Source organism: Pimephales promelas, chromosome 3 (assembly GCF_988280905.1).
Source record: "Pimephales promelas chromosome 3, fPimPro1.hap1.1, whole genome shotgun sequence".
Lineage (NCBI taxonomy): Eukaryota > Metazoa > Chordata > Actinopteri > Cypriniformes > Leuciscidae > Pimephales > Pimephales promelas.
In genome coordinates, this window is record NC_142771.1 from 5080565 (window position 1) to 5100307 (window position 19743).

General features: G+C 36.0%; 1 protein-coding gene across 1 annotated transcript; it reads left to right on the plus strand.

The window, feature by feature from the left end:
• The first annotated feature begins 1527 nt into the window (after window positions 1–1527).
• LOC148981902 (GTPase IMAP family member 8-like) lies at window positions 1528–18098 on the plus strand. The gene is made up of 5 exons (XM_089129060.1): window positions 1528–1623; window positions 2292–2332; window positions 2449–2482; window positions 10231–10902; window positions 16534–18098. The coding sequence occupies exons 2-5, from the start codon at window positions 2330–2332 to the stop codon at window positions 17649–17651; spliced, it is 1827 nt and encodes a 608-aa protein (XP_088985186.1). The 5' UTR covers window positions 1528–1623; window positions 2292–2329; the 3' UTR covers window positions 17652–18098.
• The last annotated feature ends 1645 nt before the right edge of the window (window positions 18099–19743 follow it).

Sequence of the window (19743 nt, forward strand, 5' to 3'; positions counted from 1 at the left end):
GACATCATCCGTATCTGGACAGAATAAGCAATGTAATTCTTGCCTGCAGATCGGGGCGGGGCTGCATGTCTCGTCCCGCCCACATCTCGTCTCATTGGTTAGTGGAGTCATGTCATGACGTCGATTCTAGCGGGTTTTCATTTAATTTCTTTCATTTGCATGGTGAGCCATTCTTCTTTTTGTTTGAATTTTAATGACATGTTTTAATGCTGAGTGGCGTAAGTGTTAAAAGTAAATGCTTGTCATTTAATTAGTTAAGATATGCTGTAATTTTTTAACATTTGAAAATGAAACTTCGCCTAAAAGTCATGTAAATTTTCATTTCTAAATGTCAAAAATAATTTAAATGTATTGGTAGAAATGTCTCCTTTTAGGCACGAAAGGCAAATAAGTGTGTTAAAGTTTGAATGTGTGTGGACGCATAGTCCAAGTGTAACTAATCTGTATTTAATCTGTGTTACAAAAGGCCATTTGAAGAGTTCAGATGCAAAAGCCTCGAAATGCCATTTGAAATTTTCTTCTTTAATGATGATTTTTATCAAACTTGTATATTTAAGTTCAGTAATTTCACTTAAATGGCAATGATAATTACCTATTAATTGTTATTTAAGTGAAATTACTGAACTTAAATATGCAAGTTTGACAAAAATCATCATTAAAGAAGAAAATTTCAAATGGCATTTAGAGGCTTTTGCATCTGAACTCTTCATTTTTTAAGACACGATTAACTACTCTAGATTAAGGCCTACTCCAGGCTTAATTTAAACCCTGTCCGGGAAACCGCCCTATAAAGTTTGAAGCAAACAGCTAAAAATAAGAGGGTTATTTCAAAGCTGCCAGTTGGTGGCGCTATAACTTTGACTCACAATAGTCACATCCATGTGATCGGCCCAAGATCAGTTTCATCAAGATCAGTTAATGTATGCTGAAGTTATAACTGTTTCACGTTTCTCGCCATAATTTCATTTCCTCGCCACAGCCAAACTGTTTGAGATATCAAAAATGCCCTCGCAATTTTTCACTGTCGAGTCCCCCCCTGCCAGGCCCGGCTACCATCTTCATCTTGACCCTGATGGCAGCAGGTTCTGACCCGTGAGCAAATTTTCAAGAGTTTTTTTAGCACGTTAAGGTCCCCAAAAGTGCCCAAAAGCTAGTAAAATAATAATTTTCCTAAGACAAACAATAGGGCCTTCTCCTTTTCAAGGCTTGGGCCTTAATCAGTATAATATCAGCTAACAGCTGCTCCTGACGAGCTGGATGGCGCCTTGCATGGCTGACACTGCCGTCGGCAATATGAGAGGCAATATGTAAAGCGCTTTGGTGGTCTACAGGTCTGTGAAAGTGCTATATTAATACAGTCCATTTACAATTTCAAGCAGACTTTGCATATATAAAGGTAAATATCAAGTCATCATTCATTCTCATGTAAGAATGACTGTTCTCTGTAATTTCACAGGAATATAACATAACATCTGGTTTCATCTCAGATTCAGTAAATTTCCATTGAGCTTGTTCCTCTTATGGTGGGTGGAGCCGATCACATCTGAAGCGTTTATAAATCTGTGTTGGGTCAAAAACTAAAACTGAAACGCACAGTTCAAGCCTATGAAGATCAGCATTCCAGTGAGTATTTGTACATCCTTACTCTTTATATATCCGATTTAACATTTTCTAGTAAGAGTGTGGAACAAAATATGAATCCAGAGAAGAAACTGAAGTTTAGTGATCTAAACCTGTGAACCCAGTGTTTTATTAGGACTTAATTTTCACTAAAGTTGGTAAAAGTGTTGACATGCAAACAGTAGATCTGACAGCATTTCCTGTAATGTGGAATAATACTGTCAGTTGTAAAATAATATCCAGATAAAATCACACATGATACAATTAGCTGCACTGTAAAAAAATAATGATGGTTTAACTTAAAAAAGTAAGTAATCTGGTTGCCTTAAAATTTTAAGTTGATTGAACTGGAAAAAGTAAGTTAATACAATGAAGTAGATTAATTTAACCATCAGAAACTCAAAATAATAAGTTATCTCAACTAAATAAATTATTATAAAGTTGATTTGACAAAAGAAAATATGTTATGATAACAAATCTTGAAAATATTTTTTACAGTGTGAAGATCCAACAGCACAAAAGATAAACTGACAGATTTTTTTTTAGTTTTTGAAGAGAAAGGAATGAAAAGAAAGAGGGCTTAAGGGGTTTAAAACTTTTTCATATTTCACTTCTGTACACTGGATAGATTTGAGCAAAATTATAATATTAAAGATTTGCTGTTTTTACAGATCTTGCAGCTCAGCTACAAACAGAACAACAGCGAACAATGGTATAAAAACATTAATTCTAAATTTTTTTAACCTAACATCTTAGACACATCAGCTCATTTTATGTATTTTATGATTATAATACTTTATTATGAATGTGTCTGATAATCTCACACAGACTGAAAATCTGCGTCACAGGAGGAATAATGCAGGTAAATATTGTATTGACCACAGACACACACACACACACACACACACACACAAACATTTTCTCTTTTCCTGGAACATGTAGAAGCGCCACTACATAAAATTATAAATATTAAAGTATATGTTGCCACCATCGCAGCACATCACATTGCAATGGATGGAATGTCACAAGAAAGCACAACCTGTTCATCAGGTTGTTACGGAGCCCGGGAAGTCACCTGTGGGGAAAAAAAAAATTGGTCGTGGTCACAGTTTTACAATTCGTCCCCACAGTTTATAAACTGTACTCACAAATTCTTAAACTGTTACTTTGGTTTAACAGTTCATGATTAATAAACCGTACCCATGAGTTCCTAATCTGTGCTCTCAGATTTGTAAACCGTACCTTCAGTTTTTGCAATCTGTACTCACAAATTCATAAACTGTACTCACGCTTTCGTAATCCGCACTCACGGGTTTGTGTAGCCTATCACCTATAAATCATCTTAAGAGACATGCTCTTCTCATTTAGCATTGCAGAAAAAATATAATGTACAGGTTCTAATTTGATTTTAGAAAGTAAGATTTTTTTTTTTCCATATTAATTTGCAAATATTTTGAATGTTTAATAAAGGGGCAAAAACTCATAAATAAAAATCAGAAATTATGTCAATGTTCTTTATTTTTTGCGCACAAACATATTTAGATATAAGACGCTTTTATCCAAAAAAGGAACAAAGCAATTCATCAAATGTCAGTCATAATAGAGGTTAGACAATATAACAAAATTATTATATATATATATATTGTGGATAAAGTGTCTTCTAAATAGGTCTATGTAGCCTAAATGTAATAAAATTAATGATAATTATTATTATTTGTGTGTATTACTATAAATAAAAGTTCACCATTCATGAATGTTTTACTTTTATATAACTTAACCTTTTAACCTTTTGGAAATTGGTTTGTGTTATTTTCTTTTTTTATATAATTAAAGTTTTTTTTATTTTATTTAATTTTTTTTATTTTTTGTTTAATCTGTTAAACTGAGCTTTTTCCTGCCAAAAATGGACTTTAAAGATACAAGTAGCCGAAACATAGTTTTGTTTTTTTTAAATCCATTAAATTATCCATTTTAAAAAATGAGGTTTAAACACAATGCAATGCATCCCGCACCTAAAGGCCTGTTTGAAGGCCTGCATGTGGCACACACTGGGGGAAGGGCCATAAGTCCCGTGAGTACGGATCACAAACCAGTGAGTGCGGATTGCGAAAGCGTGAGTACGGTTTATGAATTTTTCGGTACAGATTGCAAAATCTGAAGGCGCGGTTTACAAATCCGAGAGCACGGATTAGGTGGGTACGGTTTATTAATTCGTGGGCATTGATTCGTGAGTACAGTTTATGATCTGAGGGAACAGATTGATTGCGAAACATTTTATGCAGGTTTTAGGGGAGAGCGGGGCACAACCTAACGGTGTTTGACTTCGGGTTTAGAGCAGTGGCGTAGCCACGAGGGAGCCTGGGTGGGCCTGCCCCTCATTTACAAGTCCGGTCCCCTCAGATTTCTGATTGCTTAAAAAAAAAAGTTGTTTTATTAGGATTGATAGATTGACCAATCAAAATGCTGCGCGGTAAAATGCGGCTTATTTTCAAACTTGATTTGTTTATATAACGTGTTGCGCATAACGTACGCTGTCATCTTCATCTTTGCGTGAGAGTTAATATGCCGTGACAATGGCAGGCGCTCAAACTCAAAGTACAATATTACACTTTTTAAAAAAGCACGGAAAGATCAACTTGATATATATATAAATAATGTTGCCCCCTCATTTAAAGACGGGACCCCCCAAAAATAAAATTCTGGCTACGCCCCTGGTTTAGAGTATACATTTTTCCCACATTAATTTCCCCCATGTCTAGTACAATTATGTGGTTTTGTTTTAATAATACAGGGTATACTTTTTTCTTGATTTACTCTGAAAGAATGGAAGTGAAATGTGACAACATGCCCCATAGGTGGGGTACATTGTAACATGTGAAGGGCGCATTGTAACATCACCATGTGACAGCTTAAAATGCTTAAAATGACAGCTTTTCTTAATAAAATACAATTAATTACTTTTTCATATACAATAATGGCATTTTTTAATAATTAAAAATAAACAAATTTTGAGTGCAAACCCACCAGAAAAACAGCTATACAGCATAGTTCATTACAAAATAATAATAAATAATTTCTGAACATTGATTCTCAGTCTTTATCTACATGTTTCTCATGTTTTCTCAATAGAATCCATAAAAGTGTAGAATATAATATCATGTTTCTAATAGGGGCACATTGTAACGCAGTGTGACAACATGCCCCACCTGCACAACTGGGGTTTAAACCCTCCTAGTGTCTTCTGCTAGTTAGCGAAGCATTAAAGCACTATATCAACTGTTAAAAAAAACAGATTGGCGATTAAAATAATATCAGATTTGTCTAATTTTAAAGTTTTACTAATTGTAAATTCCAGGTTCAGAAAGTAAAAGTCCTCCTCAGTATTTTGTTCCAATCACCTGGATTTGCTTATTAGCAGTTTTTTAGTCAGGAGACAGAAATCAGCTGAGATCAACTGTCAATCCGTTCATGGCTGGAAGTAAGACATGGCAGAACTTCTACTTTTTCTCTACTTCTACTCTATACACCTCTGATTAGACACCACTTTAGTTGGCTGAACTTATTGGAGGTAGTTTAGAAAACGTAACTTTAGTTGACCGAACTTAGATTCAGATTTAGTTTACTCAAATAAATTAAATCAGTTCATTAGGGCCAGAGCACAAATGTTGAGAGGACCCTCTTGGAATTGCTCTGTTTATTATTACGGCCCAAACCCGAAAGGGCGCAAAGCTCTGTTGTTTTCCTTGGGATTATTATTCTTTTTATTAGGGCCCAAGCCCTGAAAGGGCGCAGAGCCCTATTGTTTTCTTTAGGATTATTAGGGCCCAAGCCTTGAAAAGGTGAAGGCCCTATTGTTTTCCTTAGGATTATTCTTTTCTATTGTTTTTATTATGACTATTCAGGCACTTAAGGGCCCTTAACGTGCTCGAAAACTCTTGAAACTTTGCACACGGATCAGAATCCGTGAGCATCAGGGCCGGCTGAAGATGGTACCCGGGCGTGGCTGGGTGGCTCGACAGCCCCCCCTGGACTGGGATTCGAACACTTGTCCATAAATCAAACACACTTGCATGTAAAAATATGAAACTCAGTAAACTTATAGATCTCATTGGGTTGAACTACTTTCCTGCTCTAAATTTTACGACAGCCCAAAAGGAAGTCAGCTATTTTGAGTTGTTTGGAAAACACATGCAATGGAATTTAAAGTACTCCTCCTAGAGAATTGATCCAAATTCCATGAAACTCATTAGCGTGAAGTCAAGACATTAAGGATGAAAAATTAACTGCATACATTTAACACAGTCTCATCCCAAGACGTCATATAACTAACGTCTTGGGACGTCTTTTGACCATACGTCAATATCCGCCTTTTTAGGGCCCCCTTAAACGTCGGTAGATGGCGATCCCGGGCCGTCATACAACTGACGCTTTACCTTTAACGTCAGTTAGGTGACGGGTTAGGTTTAGGTCTGGGGTAGAGTTAGGATCCCATAACCTCATCTACCGACGTTTAAGGGGGCCCTAAAAAGGCGAATATTGACGTATGGTCAAAAGACGTCCCAAAACGTCCGTTATATGACGTCTTGGGATGAGACCGGGTTGATACATTAACTCATTTTAACAGCATACATTAACTGATTTTGATGAAACTTCAGCAATGTGTTCGCTGTAAGATGACGATCACATCTATGTGACCATTGTGAGTCAAATTTATAGCGCCACCAACTGGCTGCAGGAAGTGTGTCACTTTCAAAATGCTTTAAAATCACCCTTTTATTTTTACCCGATTTGCTTCAATCACCTTCACCTGCTTTCGATGATGGTCAAGGTTTAATGATGACAATCATTAGACAATCACTGTAATGAATATGCACAATTTTGTTATCGCAGGCTCTTCAAAATACCGTGAAAAATAATAAATTCGAGTTTAGACTTTTAGAGCGTGCATTAGCTTATTTTCCATCAACCACTCAAACACTGCGTATATGATGCGCAAAACACACGCGCACTCTGATGTAAACAATCCCCACATGTATAAGCACAGTGTGCATGCGGCAGTGCGCACTCGTCTAATGTAAACAATCCTCACATGGAGTAGAAGCATGGCGGAACGCTCCCGACGATTTATCCCTGCAGGACTGCCAACTCTCACGTATTCAGCTTTAGACTCAAGCTTGATTTCAGACAGGACGCGGAATACACACGCGACGCGCAGGGATGTTTTTTTTGCTGCGTTGACCTGCATCGGCCAACACACACCAGGGTTAAAGTTAAAAATAGTTACAACTTTTTATTTATAAAATGGCAAATCGTGTTTTATCTAAAGGGCAACGTTGAACCAAGCGGCCAGCGTCGCGCACTCCGCATCCTGTCTCAAAGGCGCTTAACGCATTTGACACTTTTCATGTGCTCTCCCACAGAGAAAAATTACAGAGCAAAGAGGACACTGACACCGACAGACTGGATAGAGTAGGTTACTTTTGATATGAAAGTTGTTATTGATAAATTGATAGTTATTGATAAATCAGCTCTTAGGTTCTGATCACAGATCGTTGCTCCTCAGTTCAAGTAAACCGATCATGTTACTTTAGTTTTTATTTAAAGATACAGTACAAATTACCGAAAGGTGTATTTGCTTATACATAATAACGATCAATCAGTGTTTTCAAACACGGAAAGAGTTCAGTAACACTCCATGAGAACAGTTGTGTCACAAAACGTTACATTTACCTCAGGAAAGCCATTTAATGACCAGCACATTAGTTGACTAGAAAAAAATAGCAAGGAGTATTTTGCTAAATATTATATTTAATTTCTCTCTCAATGTTTACAGTATTATGCGAGAGATTTTTTTTTCTTGAGAAACATTAAAAGACTTGGGCCTACCTAATATTTATCCAACTTAGTCAATATTGAAATCAAATCCAAGAATTTAATTGAATAATGCAAACAGTAACCTACCAGTCATTGTACCATGTAAACATTGTAAAATGTTTTCACTAAACTTTAAACAATTCGGTTTAGTTACCATATGTTTCGAAAATCACAATTACACACTGTGATGCAAGTTGGGGTTTTTTAGAGACCCACAATGCATCTGTTTTTCTTGAGCATTAAAATAAAATTTCATTAAAATATTGTGATAATACAGTATACCGTGATAAAAGCTCTATCAATTAACTGCAGCATGAAAATTTGGTACTTGCACATGCCTACTCATCACTTAATGATTTGATTCACTGATCTCATTCAGAGTCTAGTCTCTGACAAAAAAGGGCAAATATTATAAGTTTTTTTAAACTAAGATTCAACATCATAAGAACTAATAATGTTATCAGTTAGCATGAAGGATTTTACAGAAAATGTAATTCATCACCAAAACTACCACAGATATCAAGAATAAGAATATGAATCTCAATAATGGTGACCATTAAACACGATTCATACAATCCATGCTGGGTACTACCATAATACAAACCTTATCCATGGTGCCCAGCATGCATTGCAGCATGAATCGTTTTTTTAATGGTCACCATTGCTGAGATGCATACCGATTCTTAATGTCTGTGTAAGTCAGCATGATACCATAGAGGGTTTTCATATCTGATTGAAACAACAATGGGCCTTGCAGTTCGAAAATAAAGACAAGGTTCTCTGTGAGTCTTCCGCGTCCGCTCACTGCTGCTCTAAATAAACCTACACTAAATAAGTTAAAAACCCACCAACCAATACCACTAGCTCAAAAATAAAGTGAACGACTAGGATATAGCACCCACACTGGTTTCACGCCAGGAACGTGCTAAAGGAATACATGATCTGTTGACACTGATCGTATAACACCATCTATAACAATGGTAAAATGGGCCAAGCACATAAAAGCCTTCGGAGCGGCACCCGCTCCACCATCAGAGACAACTCCGAGGAAGGAATGAGAGCATGGGCGTCAGTCAGCACCAGAGTGAGAGAGAGGAATCGGATGTCAATCTCAGTCCCTTCGGCCCCGCCCACTCGCAACCGGCGAGACATCACGTGACCTATACAGAAAAGACATAGAACAACCACAGCGAGAAAGAGCAGCAAAGACACTGTTCCCAAAAAGCTGAGCCACGTAACACAGAAAATATAATATAAAGGATTTCTTAAAAGTTGGTTTAAAATAAATAATGTAGCTTTTAAGCACACACAGACTTCAAGATTCAGTCAATGCATCTCAACAATGGTGACGAGCAGGATATTCAATTGGGAATAAATTTTTTATGGACAATTCAGATCAGAATTTTTTCATACTGCAATGCATGATGGGAGCCATTAATGAGTTGTAATTGGCAGCAGCCACTGCAACATGGATTATTATTGTCACCATTGTTGAGATTCACGGGCTGATTATTGATGTCTGTGTTTTTCTGAAAAAAAAAATCACTCAAAAGTGTTTCTTTCTGAACAATGTTTAAGACTGTAAGCAAAATACGAATAATCATATGCTGTAGAATCACAAAGCAGTTGTTAATTAGTTGAACTAAATCATCTGAATAAGTTTCATTTTTCAGATCACAGCATGATTATGCCCAACACTATCAGATCACACTTTCCTTTTCTCAATGGACTTTATGCCCAGCTGCACTACTTCCTGAACTTCAGCCAGCTCCTTGTTTCCTGTCTGCCATTATTGGCCAAATTGATTAATTCAGGTGTACCTGACCTCAGTAGTCATGGCAACAATAATCAGACACACCCGAATTGATCAATTTTGCCCAATAATGGCAGACAGGAAACAAGGAGCTGGCTGAAGCTCAGGAAGTAGTGCAGCTGGGCATAAAGCCAATTGACTGATATAAATGAATAACAGCAATCAAATACAATTTAAAGAGAAAGTATAAGGGTCAAGAGTCCAACTAAACCAGACACTGATCTCCATAATGGTGGCTTACAATTTGTGATTTTCTCCTTTGGTGATTCTGCTTGTGACCATCAGGTGTCTTCAATAATGCTCAATCATCACTAAATTAATCACTTAATTATCTCATTAACTTTAACGTTAATTTAACACTCATATCTGCATCATATCTTCCATCTGAAAGCAGGTGAAGGTGATTTACTACTAATGAAGGAACGGGCTTTACTGATGAGATGCGCATAACAATATCATGCGATATATCGCCCAGCCCTACTGCATACATTAAATGATCTTGATGAAACTTCAGCAGTGTGTTCGCTGTTAGAGGCCGATCACATGGATGTCACTATTGTGAGTCAAAGTTATAGCTGGCACCAGGAAAGAAGGAAAGAAGTGAATAGAAAAAGAGATGAGCAGAACAAGAACTACATCTGACTTTAGAGTCTAAAGTCAGTTGTAGTTTTTGTTCTGCTCATCTCTTTTTTTTATTCTCTTCTTTCCTTCAGTGATTCTGCTTGTTAACAGGCTTGTTAAGGTTCAGATGACTCCATATTTAATATACACCGATTTTGTGGCTCAGATAAAGTCCAGTTCTGGTTTATTTCTTTGTTCTTGGCTGACATGTGGCATTGCCAATCATGGCACTTTCCAGTAGAACATGTACTTTTGTATGTAACAATTCTAAATTGACTCATTTTTCCTAACATGTTTTTCAGTGTCATTACGGTCATGTAGAAAACCAGATCTGAACCTGATGTTGTGTGGAAGTGATGCGGCTCTGAATACTGTATCAAAATGTTTCAGAGAAGAAGAAACACTTTTCTCATCACATAAAAGAGTGTTTAGAACAGTGTGTCAGATGGAAGAAAAGCTTCATGGACGTCAGATTACTCTGGTGAAGCTTCCAGCTCTCAATTGGTTATCAGAGGATGATGTAAGGCGTCAGACTCTCCGCTGTTTGTCTCTCTGTAATCCTGGAGTTAATGTTTTCCTCCTCATTATTCCTGTTGGTCCACTTAATAACGAAGACAAAGCTGAAATTGAGAAAATCCAGAAGATATTTGACTCCAGACAGCATTTCATGGTGCTGTTCACTACAGAGCTCATTATTGATGAAAGAATGACAGATATAGTCAAATCCAGCCCAGAATTTCAGAGGTTAATCGGTCTATGTGGAGGTCAGTACAAAGTGATGGGGTTAAATGAACCTGCAAACTCGAGACCGATCCCAGAACTATTGGATTACATAGAGGATATGAAGATTGAACCATATTCACTTCAGATGTATGTGAAAGCTCAAGAGAACAGAGTCAGACATGAAACAGAGGAGAAATATAAAGAAGAACTGAAGAGACTGGAGAATAAAATCAAAGATTTTCAGATTATGGGTAAGAGTGTGGTATTTATACCTAAAATATGGTGTTCTTACTGTATGTGATTGTATGATTAAGTTCAGTCATGAAGCTTTAAATTCATTGTCTTAGTCATTTTGGTCAGTTCTGATCACATGACAAGTAATTCATAAATAGCATAAAGTAATCAACTTGCAAATAAAGCTGAGTGTCTTAAAGGGCACCTATTATGCCCCTTTTTACAAGATGTAATATTGGTCTTGGGTGTCCCCAGAATGTATTTGTGAAGTTTCAGCTCAAAATACCCCACAGTTAATTTATTATAACCATTTGAAAATGTCATTTTGGGGCCTGCTTAAAAATTAGCTGTTTCAGGGACTATACCACCTTAAGTACAAATGAACTGCATATCCCCGCCCTGCCTTTGGATGAGGGCGTCACTTGATACCTATGGCAGTCGGTACTGAGAGACTGAGCGAGACCGCTGTTTTGAATGTCATTCATACGTTTGAATCGGAATATATAAATAGTATGAAGAGACTCTGGCAGAATAAATACAAATGAGAATGGACCAGTACGTCTCGTAGGGGTGTGCGATATGACGATTTTTAATCGTGGACGATTAAAATGTCTCCACGATCTGCTTTTGAAGAAATATCGTAGTATCGTGTTACAGTGCATTCTATCAGTTCAGTTCTGGCGCCTCCGTCTCTCAACTGTACAACGCGACGTAGCCTACACATGATCACACGTTAATGAATAGGTACGGGACACCGCAATTCACAAAAGTTCATTATTTGCATAAGCCTTGCCGGTTAAACATTTAATTCACGCGCTGATCCGCTGTTCTAACTTGCGCTTTCCTGACCGCATAACCCCCGACGCTCACAGGCACTAAAAGTCTGTCAAACAGCGCCTGAATACTGGACTAAGTTCTCTCGAGTCTTATTAAGCTAGTACTGTTAAATACACACAATGTTTACATAAACAGGCTATGTCTAAAGTGAAAGCAAACATTTGAGAGAATATCTGGTGTAATATGCGTCTATATTAAACGCGTCGCGTGCTGGTCTAAAAGCAACAGGAATAAATAGTAGCCTACTGCCGCTTGTCCTTAAAGGGATAGTTCACAAAAAAAAATAATAATAAATAAATTATTAAGTCATTATTTACTCACTCTAATGTTGTTCCAAACCTGTATTAATTTCTTTCTTGTGCTGAACACAAAAGACAATTTTTTTTTAATGTGGGTAACCAAACAGTTTCTGGTCCCCATTAACTTCCAGGAGAGAACCTATAAAAAAAACTATAAGGGGACCAGCAACTGTTCGGTTACCCACATTATTCAAAATAACTTTTATTTTCAACAGAAGAAAGAAACTTATTCGGGTTTAAAACATCTTGAGAGAGTAAATTAAGACAATTTTCATTTTTGAGGGAACTATCCCTTTAGTGTTAATAAAAAAAAACACAAGGAGAAAATCACTCACTGACTGAGAACTTAAATATATCTTTAATAAGAATCAATTTATTCAGTGAAGTCTATGTTGTGTTTTAATTTCATATTTGTTCATTTAATTACTTCATTGCAACTGCTAAATACACCTACTGCATCTGAAAAAATAAAGCACTATTTATTTAATATGAATATTAATTTGTGTAATGTTTATCTTGTCTTATTTTTTTAATAACAAAGAAAATAATGACAAAGATTTTTATCTTCACCACTGGCCTAAATGTGTGGCTTTCTTTTTTCTTTTGTTACCTAAGGCTTTGTTTTTAACATAAGGACATTAGTTTGGCTGTAATGAACAGCCACTTAAAACCAATTAAAAATATTAAAACCAACTTGAAAAAGAATCGTGATAAAAAATCGTGATCGTGATTTTCCTAAAAAAAATCGTGATATGATATTTTTTCCATATCGCCCACCCCTAACGTCTCGGTATGGTTATTTGATACATTTATGTAATTGTTATCGCGTCTTTTTGCAAGTATGGATGTGCAACACACACACACACACACAGACACACACAAACACTTAAGCTGGCGCAATATTTTGAAACTACATACACATTCTGTGATAAAGTTTGCTTACGTACAAGCGAAATTACATTTATGCGAGGGGCCAGTGGCGTCATGTTTACTTGTCATACAGGTGCTTCTGTGGCAAATGTGAGGAGATGGCTAACTTACAGAACAAGAACATATGCAGTTTTTAATATAATATCTTTAAAAATATATATATTTATAAACGTGTGGTTACACACTATAAAAACAAGGTTTAAATTATAATATAGCCTACACAGACATTCTACGGCGACAACAACTTTAGACGCATTTGTTGTTGAATTGGCTGACATTGACTGAAAAGACTATTTGCTCAAAAATCATAAAATACACTTACTGTTACTGGAGGTGACGGTGGATCGCAAACAGTAGATGACGATCCACAGTTGAGGATTAACTTTTAAGCTACAACAACAGGATTAACCCACGTCAGAACATTTGTGTTTCCAAGAGACATTACCAGCTGTCGTTGAAACAATGGAGGATGATGTGTGCAGATCACAGAGGGCGGGGTCTAGGCCGCAACCACACTGTCAATCAAACCCCTTGCTCAGTTTCTACGTCACAAAGAGCTGCATCTCAGAACTCAGAATGCTGCCAACACACATTTATGTTCAAACACCATGTAAAAGTGAATTTTCCATAATAGGTGCCCTTTAATGTAATAAATTACATATCATCCATTCGAGCTGTTTAATGGATACTTGTATTCATTCTTTTGATTGAGATCTACTTAAAAGTATATACTTGGCTCGTAGTTGTGTTTACCCTTTTGATTGAGTAGCCTATTAAGTACCTTTTTCACATAGTTTTACACACTGTGTTAGAAACTTCCATTGTTTGAAATTATTGATTTACAAAGAAAACTTACAAGTATACTTGCTGTATAAAACTACTAAACTAGTTTACCAGAGGTGGAAAGTCCAGGGTTCAGAAAGTAAAAGTCCTGGCATATTTTTATTCCACCCATGAACTCACACAGCAAAAACTCACACAGTTTATTTGGCCCCAGACTCAAGAGTGTTAAAGTGTTACAATGAGTGTTAAATTAACACTCAATAGTGTTAAAGTTAATGAGCTAATTAAGTGATTGATTGAGTTATGATTAACCATTATTTAAGACACCTGATGTTAAAAAGCAGAATCAACAAATTCGTCACCATTATGGTGATTGGTATTTGCTTTATTTGGGCTCTTGATCCTTAAACTATTAATGTTAGATTCAGTTAGGCTGCTATATTTGAGTTATAATTGGTAGATGAACAAAGGGACACGTTCATTAGGTAGTGTTGGTTATGTTTTAACATAATCATCATTTGATTCATCATCATCAATCATCATCGATATTTAATGTGATATGGCTCAGCTGGTCAGTGAACTACGGCTCTTCGTCACGGGAAAATCTCCCGTGTTAAACTAACACACCTGGGAGTGTATATGAGTCCACACTTCAGAGTGTTAAAGTTAATGAGATAATTAAGTGATTAAATGAGTGATGATTGAGCATTATTGAAGACACCTAAAGCAGAATCACAAGGAGAAAATCTAAAATTTTAAGCCACTGTTATGGAGATGAGTGTTTGCTTTAGTTGGGCTCTTCACCCTTATATTATTAACTTTATATTTTAATTTGCTGTTGCATCTGAGTTATACCTGTCAGATGAACAAAGATAAAAAATTATTCAATGATGTTGGTCATATATTGACATTCATCATTTGAAATTTATGTCTGTGATTTATTCTGTTGGTTAGTGTATAACTGAGATTCTGTAGAAATATCCAGAATGTTAAATATAATATAATAGATTTCTCAAAAGTTGTTATAAAAAAAAACGTTCTTTAAGGCACACAAAGACCTCAAGATTCAGTCAATGCTTCTCTGTAAATTACATAGACAATTCAGATCATAATTTATGCATACCGCAATGCATGATGGGAGCCATTAATGAGTTGTGATTGGTGGCAACAAGGATTATTAATGTCACCACGGTTGAGATAGACAGGCTGATTATTGATATCTGTGTTTCTAAATAAAGTTGAAAGTGATTTGATCAGAGCAATTATTATTAAATGTTTTGGATTATAAGAATACAGACATGCAATCAAAACACAAAAATGTTTTTAACAAGTTAAACTAATTCATCTGAATAAGTTTCATTTTTCAGATCACAACATGATTACGTCAAAACATAACCAACACTATCAGATCACAGTTGTCTTTGTTCATTTGACTGTTATAAATCAATAACAGCAGACAAACAAAGATTAAAGTGAAAGTATAAGTGTCAAGAGCACAACTAAAGCAAACACTGATCTCCATAATGGTGGCTTACAATTTGTGATTTTCTCCTTCAGCGATTCTGCTTGTGATCATCAGGTGTCTTCAATAATGCTCAATCATCACTAAATTAATCACTTAATTATCTAAATAACAGTTTAATTTAACACTCATATTGTCCATTTGAGTGCATGTGAAGGTGATTTACTACTAATCAAGGAACCGGCTTTACTGATTAGATGCGCATAACAATATCGTGCGATATATCGCCCAGCCCTAATTGTATATTGGTCATTACAGAATCAAAGAGATTTTACAGCATAAGATCCATATTATTAAATATAATCCAAATGCTTTTTTAAAATTTCTAATTTAAAAAAATCTTTGTTTAAGACACACACAGACATCAAGATTCAGTGTATGAATCTCAACAATGGTGACAAAAGAATATTCAATTAGGAAAAGGAAATTACTGAGACAATTCAGATCATAATTTAATCATACTGCAATGCACGATGAGAGCCACGAATGAGTTTTGATTGGTGGCACCCAGAATACACTGCAACATGCTTCATTATCGTCACCATTGTTGAGGTTCATAGGCTGATTCTTGATGTCTGTGTGTCCAAATAAATATTTGGCAGCCAAACTAAATCGAACGTTAATAGTTAAACCCCAACTAAACCAAACACTGATCACCATAATGGTGACTAAAATGTGATTTTTCTCCTTTGTTGATTCTGCTTTTTAACATCAGGTGTCTTCAATAATGGTCAATCATTTCTCAATTAATCACTTAATTATCTCATTAACTTTAACACTCCTGAGAGTTAATGTAACACTCATTTTAACACGTTAACACTCTTGAGTCTGGGGCCAAATGAACTCTTAGGAAAGTTAATTTAAAACTGGAGTTTTTGCTGTGTGAGTTCATGGGAGAATAAAAATATGACTTTTACTTTCTGATCCCTGGACTTTTTACCTCTACTTTATAATAGGGACTTGAGACTTGAACATCTGTGACTTACTCCCATCTCTGTACGTAGCATACCAATTTCAGTTGTTCATGAGATCATTAATGAATCATTAAATGGTCAGTTTATCAGCTGCTTTTGTTGTCGAATAACTGAACCAACCCACTGAGCAAAATGATGTCCAAAAGACGTCTTTTCAAACATCTTTGTCACAAAAGTCGGACGTCGAAAAGACGTCTTTTGGACCTCATTTTGCTTAGTGGGAACTGCAACTTACATAATCCTTATACACTTTTGCCCTTGTCCTCAGTTAATCTATTTTTTTTTTCATCAATGTGATTTCAGGAGCTGAAGGTGAATCAAATGATCATGAGTGTCTGAGGATTGTGCTGATCGGGAGGACAGGAAGTGGAAAGAGTGCAACAGGAAACACTATTCTGGGAAGAAAGGAGTTTGTGAGTGACTTAAGCACAGATTCAGTGACGACTGTGTGTAAAAAGAGAGTTGGTGAAGTTGATGGTCGATCAGTCGCTGTTGTTGATACTCCAGGACTCTTTGACACGACACTGACAAATGATCAATTGACGGAAGAAATCGTGAAATGTATTTCACTGTCGTCACCTGGACCTCATGTGTTCATCATTGTGTTGAGTCTGGGGAGATTCACAAAGGAAGAAGCAGCCACTGTTGATCTGATAAAACAGATCTTTGGTCATGAAGCTGCTCAGTTCAGCATCGTCCTGTTCACTGGCGGAGACAATCTTGAGAATGAATCTATAGAGGATTATGTGAAGAGAAGTAAATCTGGAGAACTCAAGAAACTGATTGGAGAATGTGGAAACAGATTCCTGGATTTCAATAACAAAGAAAAAGAAGACAAAACTCAAGTAACTCAACTGTTGGACATGATAGAAGAAGTGAGAAATGCTAATGAGGGTCGATACTTCACTAACAGCATGTTTGAGGAGGCAGAGATGTCCATTAAAAAGAGGATGGAGGAAATAATGAAAGAGAGAGAGAGAGAAATTCAGACTCAGCGAGAAAAGTTACAAGCCAAATATGAGATGGAAATGAAAAACATGACGCAGCGACTAGAAGAAGAAAAACAAAGAGCAGATGAGGAGAAACTGAAAATGGAGAATCAAATCAGAAAAGAGAGGAGAGAGAAAGAAATAACAGAGAAAAGAATGAAATATCTTCAGAGACACGAAACCATGAAAAGGAATCATGAAGATGAAATAAAGAGGATTAAGATGCAATATGAAGAAGAGGCTAGGCTAAAAGCAGAAGAATTTAATGAGTTTAGAGACAGAAAAGAGCAGCGGTTTTGGGATTTCAAGGATAGGCTGGAAGAGCAACATGATCAACATTATCTACTGAAAGAATGGTACGAAGACTTGAAAGAGGACAAAAAGCAGACAAAGAAGAAGAATCAAAAATCAAAGGGCTGTGTCATGTTTTGATTGATTTTAATGCTTAAAGTTGTCTCAAATACTGTAATTATTAGCTTTATATTTTTAAATATGCTTTATATTTTATCAAGCAAAAGTTTTTCTACTTGCATAACTGATGCTTTTGGTTATAATACCGCAAGGCCATTTGTTTGATTTTTTTTTTTTATTGAAAAGAAAAGGAATTTTGAGTGACCATTTTTAATGAGCACATGCAGAATTTGTAGTAGACTAGATTTGTAGTTCACCTCAGTAGAGTGTGATACTCAACTGGTACTCTCCCAAGGTTTTCTCTCCATTCTGTCACCTGATGTAGTTTTGGTTCCTTGCCACTTTTGCCTTTTGGCTTGCTTAGTTGGGGACATTTAATATTAAAATTGAAAACACATTCTCTAATCGATAAATTTATCAAATGAGTAAACCAAGATATCATCAAGGAGCTATATATATATATATATATATATATATATATATATATTAGCAAATTAATATCTAAATTGTTAAAAAAAAATTATTTGCCAGAGTAGCTTTATCATCAATAGCGCTGTATACTCTGAGCGCTTTGGCACTCTCTATTAATTGTGTATAATATTATACTTTTACTTCTGTAATTTTTATACTACATTTTTCCGAGATAGGGCTGGGCGATATATCACATGACATTGTTATGCGCATCTCATCAGTAAAGCCGGTTCCTTGATTAGTAGTAAATCACCTTCACCTGCTTTCAGATGGACGATACGAGTGTTAAAGTTAATGAGATATTTAAGTGATTAATTTAGTGATGTTTGAGCATTATTGAAGACACCTGATGATCACAAGCAGAATCACTGAAGAAGAAAATCACAAATTTTAATGAAAAATGAAAAAAGTGAAATCGCATTCAACCCCCCCCCCCCCCCCCTTTAAAAGTTGTTTTAAAAAAATCTTTTAGGCACACACAGACCTCAAGATTCACTCATTGTATCTCAACAACGGTGACGAGTAGAATATTCAATTAGGAAAGGTAAATTACTAAGACAATTCAGATCATAATTTATTCAAACCACAATGCAAGATGGGAGCCATTAATGAGTTGTGATTAGAGTTGAGCCGGATACTCGGCTGAAACGAGTATCCGGTACGGATAAAGCACTTTTGTCGAGTACAAATATTATACGAGTAATACGAGTCAATATCTGTGCTCGGATAAAAAAAATAAAAAAAAAAGTAATGTTGAAATTAGGGCTGAGCGATATATCAATATAAAGAATATATATTTTAAATGTGATATGTAATTAGAGTTTGCGCTGCACGCCTTGCTCCAAGCAAGCTGCTTAGTGCTGACCCAGAGCTCTCTGCACTGCTCCCCGCGCCCCAGTCACTCCTTTTCCACTTTGCGTGCTTGATTAAAGCATGTTATGTTATAACATGAAATAAAGTCTTTCACCTCAGCAAAACGGACTTTGTCCTGTCAGCCGTTATACTGTAACGTTAGTCGTAGCGCACACTCAATTGCAGATGCGAAATGCGGCGGCGCGCGCTGGATCGCCTCACTTTATATAAAGTGCAAAAGAAACAACGAGCATGCAACACTGTTGCGTTGTAAATAACACGAAATAAAAACAAAGCAGGTATGATTTTAATTCTATTCACCAGGAGCAGTTTCAATGTTTCATTAACAGTATTGTCTATTCACCAAGGTAACTGTCATGTCTATATTAACCCCTTAATGCCCCTATTTTTCTTTGTGTTATTTTTTATATTTTTTAAATGAATGTAATGGCTCATACCAACGTTGTATTGACAAAATAAATAAACCAATTAATACATCACAATTACAATTCCAAGGGAATAATCTGCAATTAAGATTTTTGTCATAATCATGCAGGTGAAGAAACCTGTTAATTATTTATTCATTTGATTTTGCAAATGTTCATGTTTCAATAAAACTACTTGTGACATGTCATATTTGGCTTTGACTGAACATTTGCTCTCACTTTGCAGAAAAAATATCGGGATATATTTTGTATATTGAAATTCAGCCTAAATATATTGGGATATGACTATTGGTCCATATCACCCAGCCCTAGTTGAGATGAAAACTCTTGTTCGTTACATTTTA

Bases quoted from the DNA above. Each gene is read 5' to 3' on its own strand.
- LOC148981902 (XM_089129060.1), top strand. The intron at 2,483-10,230 runs GTAAATATTGTA...CATGTTTTTCAG, and splicing joins TCACAGGAGGAATAATGCAG to TGTCATTACGGTCATGTAGA. The intron at 10,903-16,533 runs GTAAGAGTGTGG...ATGTGATTTCAG, and splicing joins CAAAGATTTTCAGATTATGG to GAGCTGAAGGTGAATCAAAT.